Source organism: Desmodus rotundus, chromosome 1 (assembly GCF_022682495.2).
Source record: "Desmodus rotundus isolate HL8 chromosome 1, HLdesRot8A.1, whole genome shotgun sequence".
Taxonomy (NCBI): Eukaryota; Metazoa; Chordata; class Mammalia; order Chiroptera; family Phyllostomidae; genus Desmodus; species Desmodus rotundus.
Window position 1 is genome coordinate 160,702,885 of NC_071387.1, and position 17,815 is coordinate 160,720,699.

General features: G+C 39.5%; 1 protein-coding gene across 7 annotated transcripts in view; it reads right to left on the reverse strand.

Annotated features, from left to right (window-relative positions):
• Positions 1 to 17,815, reverse strand: part of ATG10 (autophagy related 10) — a 227,089-nt gene that overhangs the window by 32,003 nt on the left and 177,271 nt on the right. For 5 of the 7 annotated variants that reach the window (XM_071219488.1, XM_053912117.2, XM_053912131.2 and 2 more), the window contains one exon: positions 10,262 to 10,348. The exons of the other annotated variants lie outside the window; for them this stretch is intronic. In XM_071219488.1, the coding sequence (XP_071075589.1) occupies positions 10,262 to 10,348 (87 nt within the window). The remainder of the gene's footprint in view (positions 1 to 10,261; positions 10,349 to 17,815) is intronic. 7 annotated transcript variants of the gene reach the window in all.

The following is a 17,815-nucleotide window of genomic DNA, read 5'->3' on the forward strand; positions in this document are numbered from 1 at the left end:
AGTTTGAAACTGTTCCCTAATATCACCCTTCATATGCTTTCCGTGTCTAAGGAGCTTTGCTCTGTAAAATTTCTCCCAATTTCTAAGTGAAATGTTATAAAATTTCCCAGAAGCATTAGCGACGGTTCCTTAGCAACTGTTGATAAGTCTCAAAACAACCTGAGACGATCTTCTCTGAGACATGTAGTCTCTCCCTCTCCCTGCTAACAGAATCCCACAATATGGCACAAAAGATTCATGTGGCTAAAAATAGCTGCCGACATACATTTTAAAAGTTGACGGAGTCTTAATGATTTAAGTCTTCCATATCACAGCTTTGGGTAGGTGCGCCTGACAACAGTATATCAAAGGGTTCTGTGCAGAGAGATTTTAGGATCCTGTTCTTTTTTAATCACACCATTAACACTCATGACATTTCAGAAATAATGTTTATCGATTTTGGTGTTAGCACTCCCATAAATTAAGTGATGTAATGGACGGAGTTATTGTGGCACTATAAAGAACGCATCATTCAGATTGTTAACTACATCTTAGAAAAAGCACAGCCTCTGGATTCGTGTAAAAATAGCCCCCCTATCTGGAAAGGAAATAGGGGATGAAGGAGACTGACACGTTCCAGTGATGATGGGTCTAGCTCCATCATTCCATCCTGGCTGTTGTACCCAAAACAACTAAACTTGATTAATAAAAGCAAGCAATCATAGTAATGATCACTTTGCATACACACACAAATAACTCAAAGATGAAAATAAGACACATGAATTCAAGGTCATTCACCCCAAAGGAGTCAGCATATTGAAAAGCATTAAGAATGGAGGAAACAGCATTTAGAATATGTAGGAGAAAACAATCATATGATACAGAAAGCAAAAATGACCCCTAATAATCTATGGGGATATAAGCTTCCCCAAGGAACATGCCTCTTTCAATAGAAGAAGAGAAGCAGAATCTAGCCAAAATCTGTGAGTATGGTTCTAGGGTAGAGGTAGGAAAAATCAAAAATGGTGAAATCACCATGTCATAAGTGGATTGAAAGAATTCCTGTGTGTGTATAATAGGACACGGACATGTATGGGTAAGAATTGTATTTACATCTCATGCAGTTATTATGAGGAGTAAGAGAACTAACGCTCAGTGCCTGGTACATAGCAAGTGCTTGATGAATGTTAGCTGTGACCATCATTATCACCATCACCACCATCAACGCCATCACTTCTCCCATTTTATATACAAGGACATTGAGTTTCCGGGGAAGTTAGGTAACTTACTCAAAGTCACACAGCTATCAAGGGACTAGGCAGAGACCAAAGTCTGTCTAATTGCAAGCTCTGTGACCTTTCCAAGTTCACAAGGTCTAAGCTTTCTTATGGAAGGGTTAAACATTTTGCTTCTGTGAGATGGGTTTTAACTAAAAAGAATATTGTTGTTGCTACCATCATCATTCTTAAGAGTTGTAAACTCAAATAAATCTAATTAAAACTACTAATAGTATGAGTTTTATTGCCTAGGCATATTAGAATAATCTATTGCTGGACTAAGACATTTCCTGGTCATAGGTTAAGTATCTAGAAGTGTCTTTTGCTGAAGAATTGCCAGTCTGTCATTGATCTCCCATTCTACACATATCCAATTAGCATTCTTGAAGTCACACAAGTTGCTTAGGTGACTAACTTGATTATGTTGTTTTAAAACAATACTATTACTGATGATATAATGAATAATTTTTCCATATCAGAACATCAAAATCCACTCATATTTATTTTATCCATCAAATAAGTATGGATATAACTTAATAATATGTGCCTGAGTTCTGGTTTGTAGATGAAGAAGGAAAGTGACAGACAATGAAAGGGCAGAGATTTATTTTTACCCCAGGATATACTTGGAGGTAATAGTCCTAAGCCAGTGTGGCTCTGGGCCAGAGCAGAATTCACTAATTTGAATCTCTTTTTGTTGCCCTTCCTCGTTGCTCTCAAACAGACAAGCTAATAAGCAGTTGGGATATATCTTGGATCTACAGAATATTTCTGCAGTTTCTATTTTCTAAATCATCAAGCTGTTCTTTAGTTTTATAGAGCAGTTTTTCAATTGTTGAGGATCTTTCTGCAGAAAGGCAATTTGATTTCCATCCTTGGCTTTTCGATTTTACATTCCATTATCACTAAACATTGACTATGCCTGCTGCAGTACATTCTCTTGTATTTGGGTCTTTGAATTCCCAGAAGGTCATTATTTATTACTGTTTAACAATCTGGAAATATTTTAAAAATATGGTCAATATAGGTGCTGTACTTATCAGTGTTAACCTTTGTTTTCTATTTCAGAAAAAATGAACTGATGTTTCTTAACGAATATGGCACATTTGATTCAAGTGTTTTTAAATATATATATAAAGTAATATTATTTTTCTGAGAATATCATTTTTAAAAAACCTCAGGATCTGGTAGGCAACTTTCTAAAATGTCTCCGTAGCCCTCACCTCCTGGGATTTGTTCCCTTGTGCAGTTCCCTCTCCCTGCGTGTGGACTGGACCTGCTGACTTGCTTCTCCTGAGGGGAATGTGGCTGAAGTGATGGGATGTCACTTCCATGATTAGGCAGCAAGAGGCTAGGACTTCACACTCTTGCCTTCTCACTTCCTCGCTGACGGAGCAGGCCGACATGTCGTGAAACGCTCTACAGAGAGGCCTCAGTCCTTCAGCCTGTGAGGAACTGAGTCCCGCCAACAATCATGTGCGTGGGCTGGAAAGCAGACCCCTCCCAGTCAAGCCTCGAGATGACAGCAACCCAGTGAAAGACCGGGAACCAGAGGACCCATGCCACATGAGAATATGGAATATTTTCCCGGCCACAGAGAAAATGGAATACAATAAATATTTTAAGCCCCTAAATTTTGGGGTAATTTGTTATACAGCAATAAATAAGAAGAAAAGTTCTAAAATATACAATGTCATCATTCGTACTATTTAGTTAACATTGAACCAGCGTTTTTATGTGCCTGGCACTTGGTGAGGCGCTGGGAGTGCTGCGGAGAGCGAAACACATGTGGTCCTTGTCCTCTGGGCCCAGGAGGTGATCACCCTGTGTGCTGTGCCCTGGCTGCCAATTTTTGTTTGGTTTCCCAAAGGGACTTTGATGCCTGCTCGCTGCCGTTTAACGAGAAAGCCCCTCCACCTGAGAGAGACGCTCCTCCACAGAAGGCCTTTGGTAAGCCACAGCCCGGTAGGGGCACTGATCCCCGGCTTCCAGGGGCTGACAGTGCTCTTCTCAGGAACAAGCGCCCTGGCATACGTAGGTACTGACACTTTATTACTCAGATTCTTGGACACAAGACGGATAAGAACAAGCCTTAAACAAAGTTTTCTCCTATTAAAGAAGCTTATCCCATCAGTCTAATCATAGTAGTAATTATCATTGGGACCTAGGTATAATTGTTGCAACAACAATGCAACTGTAAATCTTCTGTAAATCAATAGCCTCCTCTACTTCTACTGAGTCACTCCTGGCATTGCAAGACCTCGTGTATTCAGTTCATTATCATGCCTATTTTTATGTTCATTTACCTATCCAAAAGGTCCATTTTATTCACATTTTCTTCAGATTTTGTGGCACATTCTTTTGCTGGTAAATCTTTATTCTTGAAGACCAGTTACATCTTTAAAAAGATCTTAAGTCATTAATATTTCAATATCTGTGGATTATGCAGTACGGTTCAAACATTACTATGTGGATGTTCATGGGTAGGAGTAGACATCTTGCTCTTCCAGCTTCTGGACACACAATCAGACCAATGAGTAGCTGAGGCAGTACACAGAGGTGACGGTGAGGCAGAAAGAACTTTGTAATTATACTGGTGGAATCAACCCCAAATGTTTGGGACCAAATTTGTTAAGTTACCTGAAAAGACACTAAGTCCCAATGTAGAGAGAGCACAACTCTGATTTGAGTAATTGAGAAGAATGTGTCAACAGAAAGGAGAGAATTAGCAGAGATCGAGGGAAAACGCGAGTCAGAGAGCAGAAGTTGGCAGTGCTCAGGGAGCACAATACAGGACAGAGAATTCTGGGAGTATTCATCCATGTGTTAAGCACTGAATTACGCGGTGAGCACAAAGGATATGGACCATGCTCTCATGACCCTACACTCTGGTGGACCAGATGACAGACAACTAGTCTTAGTGGCAGGAATACACACAGTGGATTGGCCATGCCAGGCTAGATGTTACCTTTAAAATCATCTAACTCTTCTTGCTGTGTTTCTAGGTTTACCAGGTGATATTCTTATTCTGAGTGCTAACCAGGTGACAAAAGCTTTCCCATTCACTTGACAGTTATAATTCATAATTATCAATTAATACATTGGCATTCTAAGTTTCCCACATCAATCTCTTATGAGTTTAGTGATTCTGTCTGAGTTTATCCCAAAAAGCTGAAACAAGGTGGTGGCCACAGGAAGGAAGGTCACCACCAGACTAGACAAGGGAGAGGTAGTTGGAAGCAGCCAGGACAGGGAGAGACGACAAGCCAGGGTCATGGCCAGGAGGAGCCCAGCTCCTAGCCTGGAAAACGGTAACCCGTCTTAACTCCAAGGACGACATTTAAAATAGAAACTAGAGAGTGAGAAGCAAAGTCAGTATCTTCGAGTTAAGTTAAAAAATGGAATAAAGTCAAGGAATAAATACAGGCAAAGAGTTCAGGACTAAGTGAAATCAAAGTTGTTGCTAGTTTTTTTGGCCTGAGAGGCTAGGAGGATAGTGGAATCATTAATTGAAATGCAAAAGGCGTGGTGAGGAGAGAAGGCAATTTAGGTAGGAGGAAAATCAATCCTATTTGGGCCACCTGAAGTTTGAGATGCAGTTAAACTGTCCCCTAGATTGCTTAGATAACTAATCGGGAGTGCACAGGAGTCTCTGAGATGAAAGTTTAACTTCAGAGTTACTGGCATCTAAAAGGTACTTAAAGACATGGAACTGGATAGGACCACTCAGGAAGAAAAGACAGAGAGAATGCCTACAAAGGGCTGGGGGCACCCCAACACTTAAGGTGTTGATACAGGATAAACCCGAGAAGTGCACATGCATTTGGTGGTTTTTCTACGTAACGTCCAATGGGCCTCTGTCGAGATTGTACCTATTTGCTCCCAGTAGCACAATACGAAAATGACTTTTCTCCCACACCAGTCTCAACATAATGTTTTCAAACTTTTCTCTTTTTTTAAGGTTTTATTTGTTTATTTTCAGAGAGAGGGGAAGGGAGAGAAACATCATTGTGAGAGAGAAACATCGGTTGCTTCTTGTACATGCCCTGACTGGGAACCAAACCTGTACCCCCAGGCATGTGCCCTGACCAGGAATCGAACTGGCAACATTTTGCTTTGTGGAACACAGCCAACCAACTGAGCCACACCAGTCAGGGCTTCAGACTTTTCTATCTTTGCTAACATGGTAGGTTAAAAATGGTATTTCAGTGTAGTCTTAATGTGCTTTCCTCTTTTTACAAGTGAGCTTGAGCATCTTTTCAAATATTCAAGATGTTTTTTGTACTAACCTGTGAACTGGCTGTTCATAATCTAAAGGGAAACTTTCTCAAGGCGGGTGAGAGTAAAGGTGCTTGAATAGCGATGGGAAGGGTCCTGTGCCAGGGTGGCAGGGAGACATGACAATGCAAGAAAGGGCATTGCTGTAGGAGCCACGTCCCTGAGGACGAGGGTCAGCATCCAGGGCACAAGGTGGGGGTGAGCGTTAGGAAGGGGGCAGGTGCACTTCTCCCACGGAAACAGGAGGCAAGGCAGAGTGTATGGGCACCGATGTCAGGAGGCTGGAGCACCGGGGCTGAGAAGATGAGGGGGCTGTCTCCCGACTGTACCCATTCTCATTGGGAGTTGTGAGAGGAGGGGAGGAGCTGTAGCCACATGCAGAACAAGAGTGAAACAGTCCTTTGAGGAGCAGGAAAGTGAATTTACTAGAACTGTTGCATAAAACGACCCGACAGTTCAACATGTCCTTTGGAGATTTGTGGTCAGCAATTTGAAGAGAGCCTTGACAATGTGGTTGTGTGATCTTTCTCCAGAGATGTTCGATCGCTTGGGTATGGGTACAACCTGAGAGATTAGCCAGGGCCTACAAGGAGCTGAAGATTTCACACAAAGATGGAGGAGTCATGAGCCTACAATAGCAATGGGAGGTGCGCAGGGGAGAGGAGGCTGTAGGAGAAACAGGGTCCTCTTGACAGAGCCAAGATTCAGTTGAGGACAAAAACTGAAAGGAATATTTTTTTTTAAAGCTGAAAGAAAATTCAGTGGAAAGGTTGAGAATGTTGGAAGCTCTTCCCCCCAAAGAAGAGGAATTCTAGAGAGCACAGTGAAAAGCGCAGCATGGGGCGAGGAGTGGGAAGCGGGTCAGGGGAGAGAAGGACAGAAGAGAAGGAGCATGAGGCCCCAGAAAGGTCAGACGAGCAGAGGCACTTACATCACGAGCAGAGAAAAACCCAGAATCTGTAGATAATCTATGTGAGAAATAATAAAATCATACAGTATAAGCTATGAGGAAATGAGGCAGTTTCCATAAATGTACACTACACAATGATCCACAGAATAGTAAATTCCGAGCAGATAATGTTGCAACTGGTTCCCTTTGGACTTAAGATTTTAGAATCCCATTGTGCACTGTGGGAAGAAGCTGTTCAGTATTTTACAACTGGGAGCTATTGTGCTGAAATTAAAACCCGGAAGTTTTCTTTATGATGATAAGCCACCTTATCTCTCTATAGGAGAAATTTTAAGTTCTAATTAAACTTCTAAATTAACCTAAATGGAAGCCCAGCTCATTTAATAGACTTCTAGAATTTCAAATTACTTGGAAACTTAGATGTCATCTAGTTCAACCAACCCATCAAAAGGAGAAAAGAAAAAAACACCTTTTATATTAACCCTCCTGTCCTCCAAACTTTCTAACTTTCTCAGCCTCTTCTTAGCATATGTCCTTTAACTCCTGTCCTGACTAAACTCTGACCTTCCCTAAGGACTCCGTTTCTCTTGCAGCCTCTCCAGTAGAAACTCAGTGCCTGGAGGTGGGAGAAGTATGATCCCTCCGCAGTGCCAGGACCGAACAGCGGCCCCCACCCTAGCCTTCTTCAAAAGCCCCAGCTCCAATGAGTTCCACGTCCAGCATGACTCCCACTAGCTGGAAAAGATCTAATACTCTCTTTGAAGGCACGAGAGAGTTACAAAAACATGGCATCGTAGGACAAAGAATCAGGAGAAAGAAGCCCAGCAACGTGGGCCTGGCATTTGCAGCTGCCTTTCCTCAGGGACTGCTGACTCTGAAAGTTCAGCGTCTACCAAGGAAGGGGGGACCTGATGACCACAGGAGGATTTTGGATGCGATTTGGAAGGACTACACTTCACAAGTAAGGGCCTTCGAAACAGATAAGCCTTTATAGTGACTGAAGACCAGCTTCAAAACATCTCAATCCTTAGCTGCATCGATGTGACCAGAAATTGCTAGGGCCCTAAGCTAGCTGCCTACCTAAAGCAGAAATAAATCCTTTCTGGAGGAAAGAAACATTTCAGAGTCTTAAATTATCTCTGTAAATTTTATATGCACAACATCTGGTTCCTAATAATAAGCTAAATATATATATATATATATATGTATGTGTATCTGTATATATATATATATATATATATGAAAAGACTTGATGAAAACCCAAGGGAAAAACAGACAATAGAAAATACCCAGATGATTCAGATGAAGGAGTTAGCAGACATGAACTTCAAATTTCTATTAATGTTTTCAACACAAGCTTAAGCATTTTGGTAGAAAACTGGAAATTTTTAAATGAACTAAATTAAAATGCTAAACCCAAAAATACTATAACTCAAATTTAGAGCTCAATGAAAGCCTTTCACAGCAGATTTTCATAGATGAAACTGGAAGATAGGTTAGGAAAAAATCCAAAGAACACATATCCATAACACATAGACAACAGTGTAGAGATGGCCGGAGGGAAGTAGGGTGGAGGCCGGGTGGGGCTGAGCAAAGAAAGGGGTGATGGGGAATGGGGACATCTGTAATAGTGTCGATAATAAAAATAAATGTTGAAAAATAAAAATAAAAACAATGAAGAAAAAAAGAAAAAGAAAAAATCCAGAATGAAGTACAGAAAACCAAAGGGAGGGTGGGGGGCGGGGACTTTAACAGAAACGTGAGGCACGGTGAAGAGGTCTAAACACCCACAACTGGAGTCACCAAAAGAGAGGATAGAGAGGCTGGGGCAGGAGCAACATATTTAAAAATAAAATGACCATGGAGTTTCAAAAATGAATGAAAAACATCAAGCCACAGATTTAAAGGGAACCATAAATCTCAAGGAGGATACATATAAGACTTAAAACACATGGATATATAATAGGTAGAAAACCAAGAAGTTAATCCTGAAATCAGCCAGAGAAAAAAGAAAGAGTACCTTCAATGAAGCCACAATTGGACTAATAGGCAGCTGGACAGTACCACCCATATCTATGGAAGAAACCAAATCTATTATTAAGAACCTTCCCATGAAGGAAAATTCAGGGCCACTGAGCTTCACTAATTAATTTTTCCAAACATTTAAAGAAAAAATAACACCATCATAAAATAAACTCCTCCACAGAACAGAAAAAAAGTTTCCTTCTCAACTGATTTTATGAAGATAATATATGCTTGACCTAAACTGACAAAGATATTATAAGAAAGAAAAATTATAGGCCAAATTTCTCTTATGATGTGGATGAAGCTATCCTAAGCAAAATATTAGCAAACTAAGTCTAGCGATATATTAAAAGAACAGTGTATTAAAACCAAGTTGGGCCCCACCTAGATAGCTCAGTTTGTTAGAGCATCATCCTGCTACACCAAGGTCGCGGGTGCACAAATCAGTGGAAGAATAAATGTTTCTCTCGCTCCCTCTCCCCCTTCCTTTCTCTCTCTCAAATCAATAATAAAAATTAAAAAAAACAAGTTGGATTTTGTCTCAGGAATATAAGGTTGATTGAACATTTGAAAATCAATCAATGCAATTTACCATATTAAAAGAGTAAAAGAGAAATATCATTTGATCATCTCAAAAGATGCAGATAAAGCATTTGATTTAAAAAGTCAACATTTCAAAAACACTGAGTAAAGAATAAATAGGAGAAAACTTCCTTAATCAGACAAATAACACCTATAGTATAACCTAATGCCAACCTCACTTATATGCTGAAAGTTTTCCCTTTGAAGTTGGGAATGAGATGCCCATGTCATCACTTCTATGCAACAATGTACCAGATGCCCTCAACAAAGCAAGATACTAACAAAATTCTACAAAAGATATGCCAGGTCTATAAGTAGTGTACTATAAAACAATATTAAAGGAAAAAAGTTTAGTATTTTTAATTTGTTGATTTTAGAGAGAGGAAGGTGGGGGAGAGAGAGATCGATTTGTTGTTCTACTTGTTCATGCAGTCATCAGCTGATTCTTGTATGTGCCCGGCTGGAGCACCAAACCTGCAGCCTTGGAGTATCAGGATGACTCTCTAACCGACTCAGCTACCCTGCCAGGGCTTAAAGGAAAAAAACCTAAACTAATGAAAGGATAGCCCATATTAATAGTCTGAAGGAGTCAATATTGTAAAAACTCCACCTCTCTCCACATGGATCTCTAGATACAACTTAATGCCAAAGCCCCAGCATGATTTTGTGGAAATTTACAAGCCGCTTATGAAATGTAAGTGAAAATTAAAGGAGTCAAGAGTAACTAAGAAAAAGAAGAGTGAGATTAGTCAACTTTCTCTACTGGGTATCAAGACCTACTATGCCCTTCGGTCGTGAAGACGGCGTGGTGCTGGCACGAAGACAGACGGCGGCATGGGGCGGAGAGTCCAGAAGCAGACCTCCGTACGCGTGGACACTTAGCAGTAACAAAGCTGACAGAGCAGGGTAGAAGGGGCTATCTTTTCGATAAATGGTGTGGTGCCAATATGATAAAAAATAAAATTGACACCATACCGCATACCATAAAAACAAACTACTTCCCAGTGGCTCACAGACATAATCTGAAAGTAAAATAATAAAGTATCTCGATATAAAGCTGCCCAATTGCACAATTAACAGCCACATATGGCTATTTAAATTTATTAAAATTAAATAAAATTAAAATCCAGTTCCTCAGTCACACTAGCCACATTTCCAGGGCTCACTGGCCACATGTATATGGTGACTACCACATTCAACAGTAGAGTACCTCTGTATCTTTGCAAAGAGTTCCATTGTACAGAGCTGAACACAGACTATCTTCGTGAGCTTCATGTAGAAAATTATCCCAAACAGACTACAAAAAAAACAAATTAGGTAAATAAATTAGATTACATTAGAACTAAAAACATATGGTTATCAAAAGAAAATCAAAAGTCAACAGATTAAATTACTGAGACATTCAGCTCTAACAAAATATTTTGTGTGTGTTTTTATGTCTTGTCTCCCCAGTGTGTCCTTGGGACGTCTGTACCCTCACTTGAGGACACCCTTATCAGTTTTAGAGAGAGGGAGAGAATCACTGATGTAAGAGAGAGAGAAACATTATTCAGTTGCCTCTCATACGCACCCCAACCAGGACTGAATCCTCACCTGAGGCATATGCCTTGGCCGGGAATCAAACCTGCAAACCCTCAGTTTTTACAGGACGATGCTCCAACCAACTGAGCCACACCAGCCAGGGCTACAGAATTCTTAATGAAAAAATAGCTGCTTAAAACTTGTATCTCCTACTACACCATTACTGAAAGTGTGTGCCCAGACACACACATCCAGCATCTCCAGGAGGCTTGTTATAAATAAAGAATCCTGACCCATTCCAGACATAATAAATCAAAACCTGCATATGAACAAAATCTTCCTGTGATTTTCATGCACAGTATAGATGGAGAAGCACTGCCATATAACATGGGTTACGTGTGATAGGGAGACTGGTAAGATCATACTTTTGGGCTTTTAGTTGTCTCTGAACTAATCAAGATTAGTAATCAAAACCTGCTGGTCTTCATAGGGTAACTAAAATATTTGCCTTCCAAATTGCCAAATACCTGCATCTAAAAAAAATTGGGGGTTGCAAAAATAAATTTATAATTTTAATTAAATAAACATTAAATTTTCAAAAAAAGAGAAAATCAAAAGTCGGGAAAAGCTATTTGCTATATATTTACCCACCAATGAACTCATACTCAAATACATCAAAAATTCCTACAAGTCAATAAGAAAAAGACAGGCAATTCAATAGAATGAGTGGTTATAAAACTGAACAGTTACTTCATAAAAGAATGGAACAATCCCATTAATCATAAGGGAAATAAAATTTAAATCACAATGAAATACCAAAAACACTTCCACCAGAACAGTTAAATTTTAAAGAGCAGAAAGTATCAAACAGTAGTCAGAATATGGAGTAATTGAAACTCCCATGCTGCTGATGGGAGTATCTACCGACGCAATAGTTTGGGAAAACTGTTTGGTATTAAACTACTGTAAGTGGAACAAATGCATAACCCAGCAATTCTGTTCTCAGTATATACCCAAGAGAAATGCATACATAGATGCACAGACTGATCATGTTAAAACTTGGGGTGGGAGGAGGACCTATGTGTCCATCAACAATAGAAAGATAAATTGTGCTGCACTCATACAATGAAATACTGTACTATACAACAGTAAAAGTTAAACTCCTGACATGTGCAACAACAGAGCTGAATCTCACAAACTTTGTGTTTAAGTAACCAGAATTTACATAAAGCTCAAAAACAGGGAAAATAATATAAGGCTTGAGAAGTCAAACAATGGTTTCATTGATGGAGAAGCAGGACAAAGAGGGAGCAGGTGTGAGATGCGAGCTTCTGAGCTTTTACAAACACCTTGACTGAATGGTGGCTACATAGGTAAAATCACAGCATGATAATTACCGATTTGTATGCATCTGATCTGTGTACTTTCGTGAATGTGCAGTTTATTTCAATAATAAAATGCTTTTAAAATCAGTTCCTTGATGAATATACTACTGGGTTCTAAACCCTTCTACTTCTTCCTTATTGATGGTATGTTGATCTAGCCTCTCTAAGATTTTAGCACTTGGTCCATAGTCTTTCTCCCTCAAGTCCCACTATTGCCCAGGGTGACTTTACATCCATGTAGATGTCCCACTACAACGCTACACTACAACAGTCACACTGACAAATTGATCAACACCAAAGGTCACTCCTAAATCCATTTTCAGACCAAAATATCCTATCTTTTCAGCTCTATCAGAAGATCCCCAAGATTTCGGTTCTTTGACCTTCTAGTCCACATTTCCTATGAGTTCACCTCCTCTCTTCTTTTATTAAAATTAGCGTCTATTCTTTGTCACCGCAGTCACTTTCTTATCAGTGTTCTCAACTTCCTTGCTTACTGTCTCTCCATTTTGACACCTGGCAAACTTCCAGTTCTGCTAACTCTATCTTGCACTTGCACCAGGTGGCCAAGCACTGCTTGAGAAGATCCCATAACTTCACACACCTCACGTGGACCCTCCACGACTCCTCCTGTCCTGACCTATTTCTCCAGTCTGCTCTTCCATCCCCCACAGAAGAAAAATCTCCATTCTTTCTGAAGCTCTGAAATCCTTCTCTGTCAGCAGATGAATTTGCTTCCAACTTCACAGAAAATATAGAACCATAAAACATAATTTTCTTGCTAAACTAAAAATACATCTGAATCCATAACCATATCTTGTTCTCTATAACTTCTGTTAAAACAGAAGAGCCATCTCTTGTCCCTCCATCAGCCGCACCTTTTCTGGGACTTTGCTCTTTCAATTCTCTTCCTCCTGTATCTTCTTTCTCTATTGGCTCTTTCCCATCAGTTTTTAAAATACTCAAGCCCTTTCCATCTTAAAAGCAAACAAATCAATTACAACGAAAATAAAACTTTCCTTCCCCTCTATTTTCCTTTCCAAGAAACATCCTACCTTCCTCTCCCAATTAATGAAAAAAATATTAATTCTGTCTACTTCGTCATGTCGGCACTCAGGTAGCAAACCACACTGTCTATTTATTCATCCCAAGTATGCAAATGACCTTGTCGTTGCCGAACCCAAAGCCTTTCCAGGCTTTCCTTACAGGGCTGTTCTGAACACTGGACGTGCTCACAGTGCACTCCTCCCTAGGCTCCAGGCAGCTCCTGGAGTTTCCTTCCACCCTTCTGGCCGCCCTGTCTTAGTGCCTTTTGTAGGTAGCCTTCTGCTCATCTCTTAAATGATGGTGTGCTTCCGAATACTCGATTAGGCCATTTTCTCTTTTCATTTTACATATGCTTGGGTGACCTCATCTATTTCCATGGTTTCAATTACTATTTATTGCTGATAACTTTCCAAATCCACATTGCTATTCCTGACACGTACCATGAAGTTCAGAGAGATGACACTTGGAACCTTGCATGCTCTCTAAACAGAATCTTGCAAACTGAACTATCCCTCCCTCCTCTGTGGATGACATTTTCCATCACCCAATTTCTGCAACACTGTCAATTCTGCCTCCTAAAATATGGTTTCTCTTCATCTCTAGTATCATACCTTATTTCTACACAGCATATTCTGCTTGCATTACTTTTTCTTGCTCTTAACTGGTCTCCTGCCTCCAGTCCTCCCTTCCAATCTCCTCCATCCTATAGCCAGAGGAAGATCCCATTGTTTAAACGTTTGTCTTCTCATTAAATTACAAGATTCACGAGAATGGGTATCGTGTTTATCTTGCTAACCTATCAATTACTATAGGTCTGGTACATTGTAAAATAAAAGAAATATTTCAGGAAGAGATAAATAAACTGGCAACACTGACTTCATCTAATACGGAAATAATGTTGAAATAGCCCCTACAGACTGCAGGGATGACGTGTCTCTCTCTGCTGTCCTTTGTACCCCAGAGTAGCACAAGTCTGGTCTGCATTTGTCATATTAATGAATGAGAATAAATATAAAGTATGAGATATTAACAGGCTTTGCAAAATGGCGTATAAGGTTCTATGCAAATGAAACATGCAAAGACTAAAGCAGCTCCATTTCTCAAACAGAAGAGAACTAACTCGTCAGGTTACAACTGCCCCCTCTCCAAAACCACTGTGCTCCTGAACCCCCACCCTGGTTTACTGTTTCCACAGCAGTGTTCATCTTCCATTAGACTCTATCATTCACTTACTAGTTTGGTTATTGGTGTTTCCCCCACTAGAAATGTAAGCTCTGTTAGAGCAGTAATTGATACATAATAGGTGCTCCCTGGATATTATTAAAGCAAATTGACTATACCTGGGACTGTGCTAGAGATGTCAAATACTTTATCTTAATCTTTAAAATAGCACTCTAATTAGCTCCCTTTATCTCCATTTTAGAGATTAAAAAAAAGTAGTCTCATAGAAGTTACATCCCTCCTTAAGATATAGAGGATTGTCACAGGAGGAAAGCAAAAAGGTAGGACAAACAGAAGCATGAATAAGACCTAGGAGAAAACTGGCATACATCAGTCATCAAAATAAAAGTAAACAGATTAAACTTTCTGGTTGAAAAACAAAAATTATAGACTGGATTTTTAAAAGTACAGCAATATGAGAGAAAAACTATACATAGCACTTAAACATAAGGACACTGCACTTCTTGTGCCAGCCAAGATGGAGTAAGCTCGCTACAGCCCTTCTCTCCCATTGACTTAAACTGAAAAATAAAACAGAATTTTAAAAGAAATTACCCTAGGACTCTGAAAAGTTAAAAATAGTAGTAGATTGGAGAGAATAGCCAAAACTTTAAAAACAACTTCTGTGGGAGTAAGTTCCTTGGTTTTAACTCTTTCATCTCCTGGCTTTGACTGAAGGGTTGCTGCATTGTGGAACTGTGCAAGGAGGGCAGACAACAAAAGCCCTGGGAGAAACCCCTCTCTGACACCCAACCGGGGACAGGGGTCCTTGCAAGTTGAAGAGGGTAGGGAAGGTCTCTTGTTTTGTTTTTGTTTTTTTTCTTTCTCCTTTTCTTTTCTCAGTCCTACCCCAAGGGTGGCCCCAGGCCTTCTAGTCCGAAGGCCAGGAAAAGGAGCCTCTGGGATCCAGAGCGTGGGAGCAATCCCAGCACGTAGAGGGCTACAGAAAGAGGTCCCCTGACTCTGTACACAGACAAAGAAATGTCCCAGGCTCACCCCCAAGCTGTGCTTATCAGGACAGATCCAAAACAGACAAGCAGAGGCTTTGAGAGCTGAACTACAACCATTTAAACTGTTACCCAAGTCTCTGAGCAAACCCTGAGAAGTGTATGCAAAGGAGTCTAGCAAATGCTTGGAAAATTAAACTGACCTTGGAAACACCACTCACAGAAGATAAGGCAGAACTTGAAGTCTGGCCCTACCTTTGTTGATGGCCTGCTAAAATAAACAAACAAACAAGATCAAACATTCTTTTCGGGATTTTAACAAGATCCTGAATCTCACAACCCAATAGTAAAATGACCTGACTGTACTTCCAAATTATTTAATAAACAAAGAATCAGAAAAATCTGACCAGTTCTTAACGGAGGAGACAAGTGCCAGTCTCAGAAAGTCCCCAACACTGGAACTGTCAGACAAAACCACTAAAGCAGCCACGCTAGACATGCTTCTGAGGTGAAGCAAAGCTCTCTTGAAACAAAGGAAGAATAGAGGTTCTCCACAGACAAATACAAATATGAACCGAGTGAACACTTTGAAAAGCACACTATCTGAAAGTATAAATTCACTGGATGGGCTCTGTAGTAGAAGGAAGATGAAAGTAGAAAACCTGAATATATAACAAAAGAAATGACCAAACTAGACAGAGAAAACAATTTTTTAAATAAATGAAACTTGTGGAAATATATAAAATGGTCTAAGACTATTCATGTCTCCAGAAGAACGTCAAAAAAAAAAAAGAATTTCACAAACTATAGATTAATATCTCTCAAAAATTAATGCAAAAATCCTCAACAAAACATTAGCAAATCAGAGCCAAAAATATATTTTTAAAAAGACAGTATATCATGATGAAGTGAAATTTATCCATGAAATGTAAGCCTGGTCCAATATTCAACAATTAATCAATGTAACTCACCATGTTAATGGACTAAAAAAGAATAATCATATGACCATATGACATAAAAAGCATTTGACAAAAGTGAGTATCCATTCATGATTTTTAAAAATCCTCATCAAGTTAGGGAAGAAAGGAATGTCCTTAAAGAGAATCTAGAAAAGGGCATCTACAGCTAAGATTATTCTGAATAAAAAATAGAATTAATTATATCTCACAGAAAAATATTAAATGCTTTTCTTTTTGAAAAGGAAGAACAAAGTTAAAAGTTTTATACTCTGATTTTAAGACTTACTATAATGCTAAAATAAGTGTGACAGTGTGCTATTGGTGAAAGTATAGACAAATACATCAAGGAAGCAGAAAAGAGAGTCCACAAATAGATTTACTAATACGTGGTCAATTGATTTTTGACACAGGTACAAAGCAACTCCATCAAGAAAGAGCAATCCTTTTAACAAACTTGTTGGACCAACTGAACATTCATATGTAAAATAAACAAATAAATAAATCTGAACCCATACCTCAACTTTACACAAAAATCAACTCAAAGTGGATGGTGGACATAAGTATACAAAATAAAACCATAAAATGTCTATGAAAAATTTTTGTGACCTTAGGGTACACAAAAATACAATACTAAAAGTACAGTACATTAAAAATTTTTTATAAACTGGATTTCATATACTTTTAAAACTTTGCTCTGTCAAAAACACTGTTAAAAGAGAAGTCATAAACTGGAAGAAAGTATCTGTATATTACATATCTGGTAAAGGACTTGTATCTAGAATATGTTATAAAAAACTCAAAACTAAACAATAAGAATATAAAGCATCCAATTAAAAAATAGGCAAAATATTTTAAAAGATACTTAATTGAAGAAAATGTAGAATGGCAAACAAGCACATAAAAAGATACCCAACAGCATTATTCACTAAGTAAATGCAAAATAAAGCCACACTGTGATATTACTATATTCTAATTGATATGGCTAAGATAAATTTTTAAACTGACAAGTGTTGGGAACCACCCTGCCTGGTTTCAGAAGCTATAACCCCCCATGGCTAAGGCTGAGTGAGAGACCTTGGGACCCTAAGCCACTAAGGAGACAAAGTTTATCTCCCTGGCAGGAGCACCGCCTCTGCCCACCTTACTTCACCCTGCCTGGCCCTGAGCCTGACCAGTTAGCCAATGATGGGTGAGATTCCTCAAAGGAGGGATGACCTAAGACAGGCACCATCACAAAGGGGCCCTAAGGGGAGGACTTGGGGGGCTATGGAGAAAGGGGGTGATGGATCCTTGCACTTTGGCTTTGACATGGCCTGAGTCCTCATTCTGTCTGCAGGAAGTCTCCTAAACTTTTGGCTGCCGTACTTCCCGTGCTTGACCTAAGCCTGAAACAATGCTGGAGGTGGGTGTGGCCCTGTGCTGGAAAGGGCAGGTTCCCCGGGGTGATCAGGCTTAAGAAAGAATGCATAAAATCCTGTGAAACCTGCTTTGCAAATACCCTCAATTTAAATGATAAGGGTCCAAGCATGAAATGAGTTTATTTCCCCAAAGTTTTATGGTCTGACCCTGACTCAGAATAAGCCCTCATAGTTCTTTGAATATTATCTATTTGATTATTACTACCTGACAATGATTAATGAGCTTTCCACATACGCCCTGCATTCCTATGCAAATTAAGCAAATA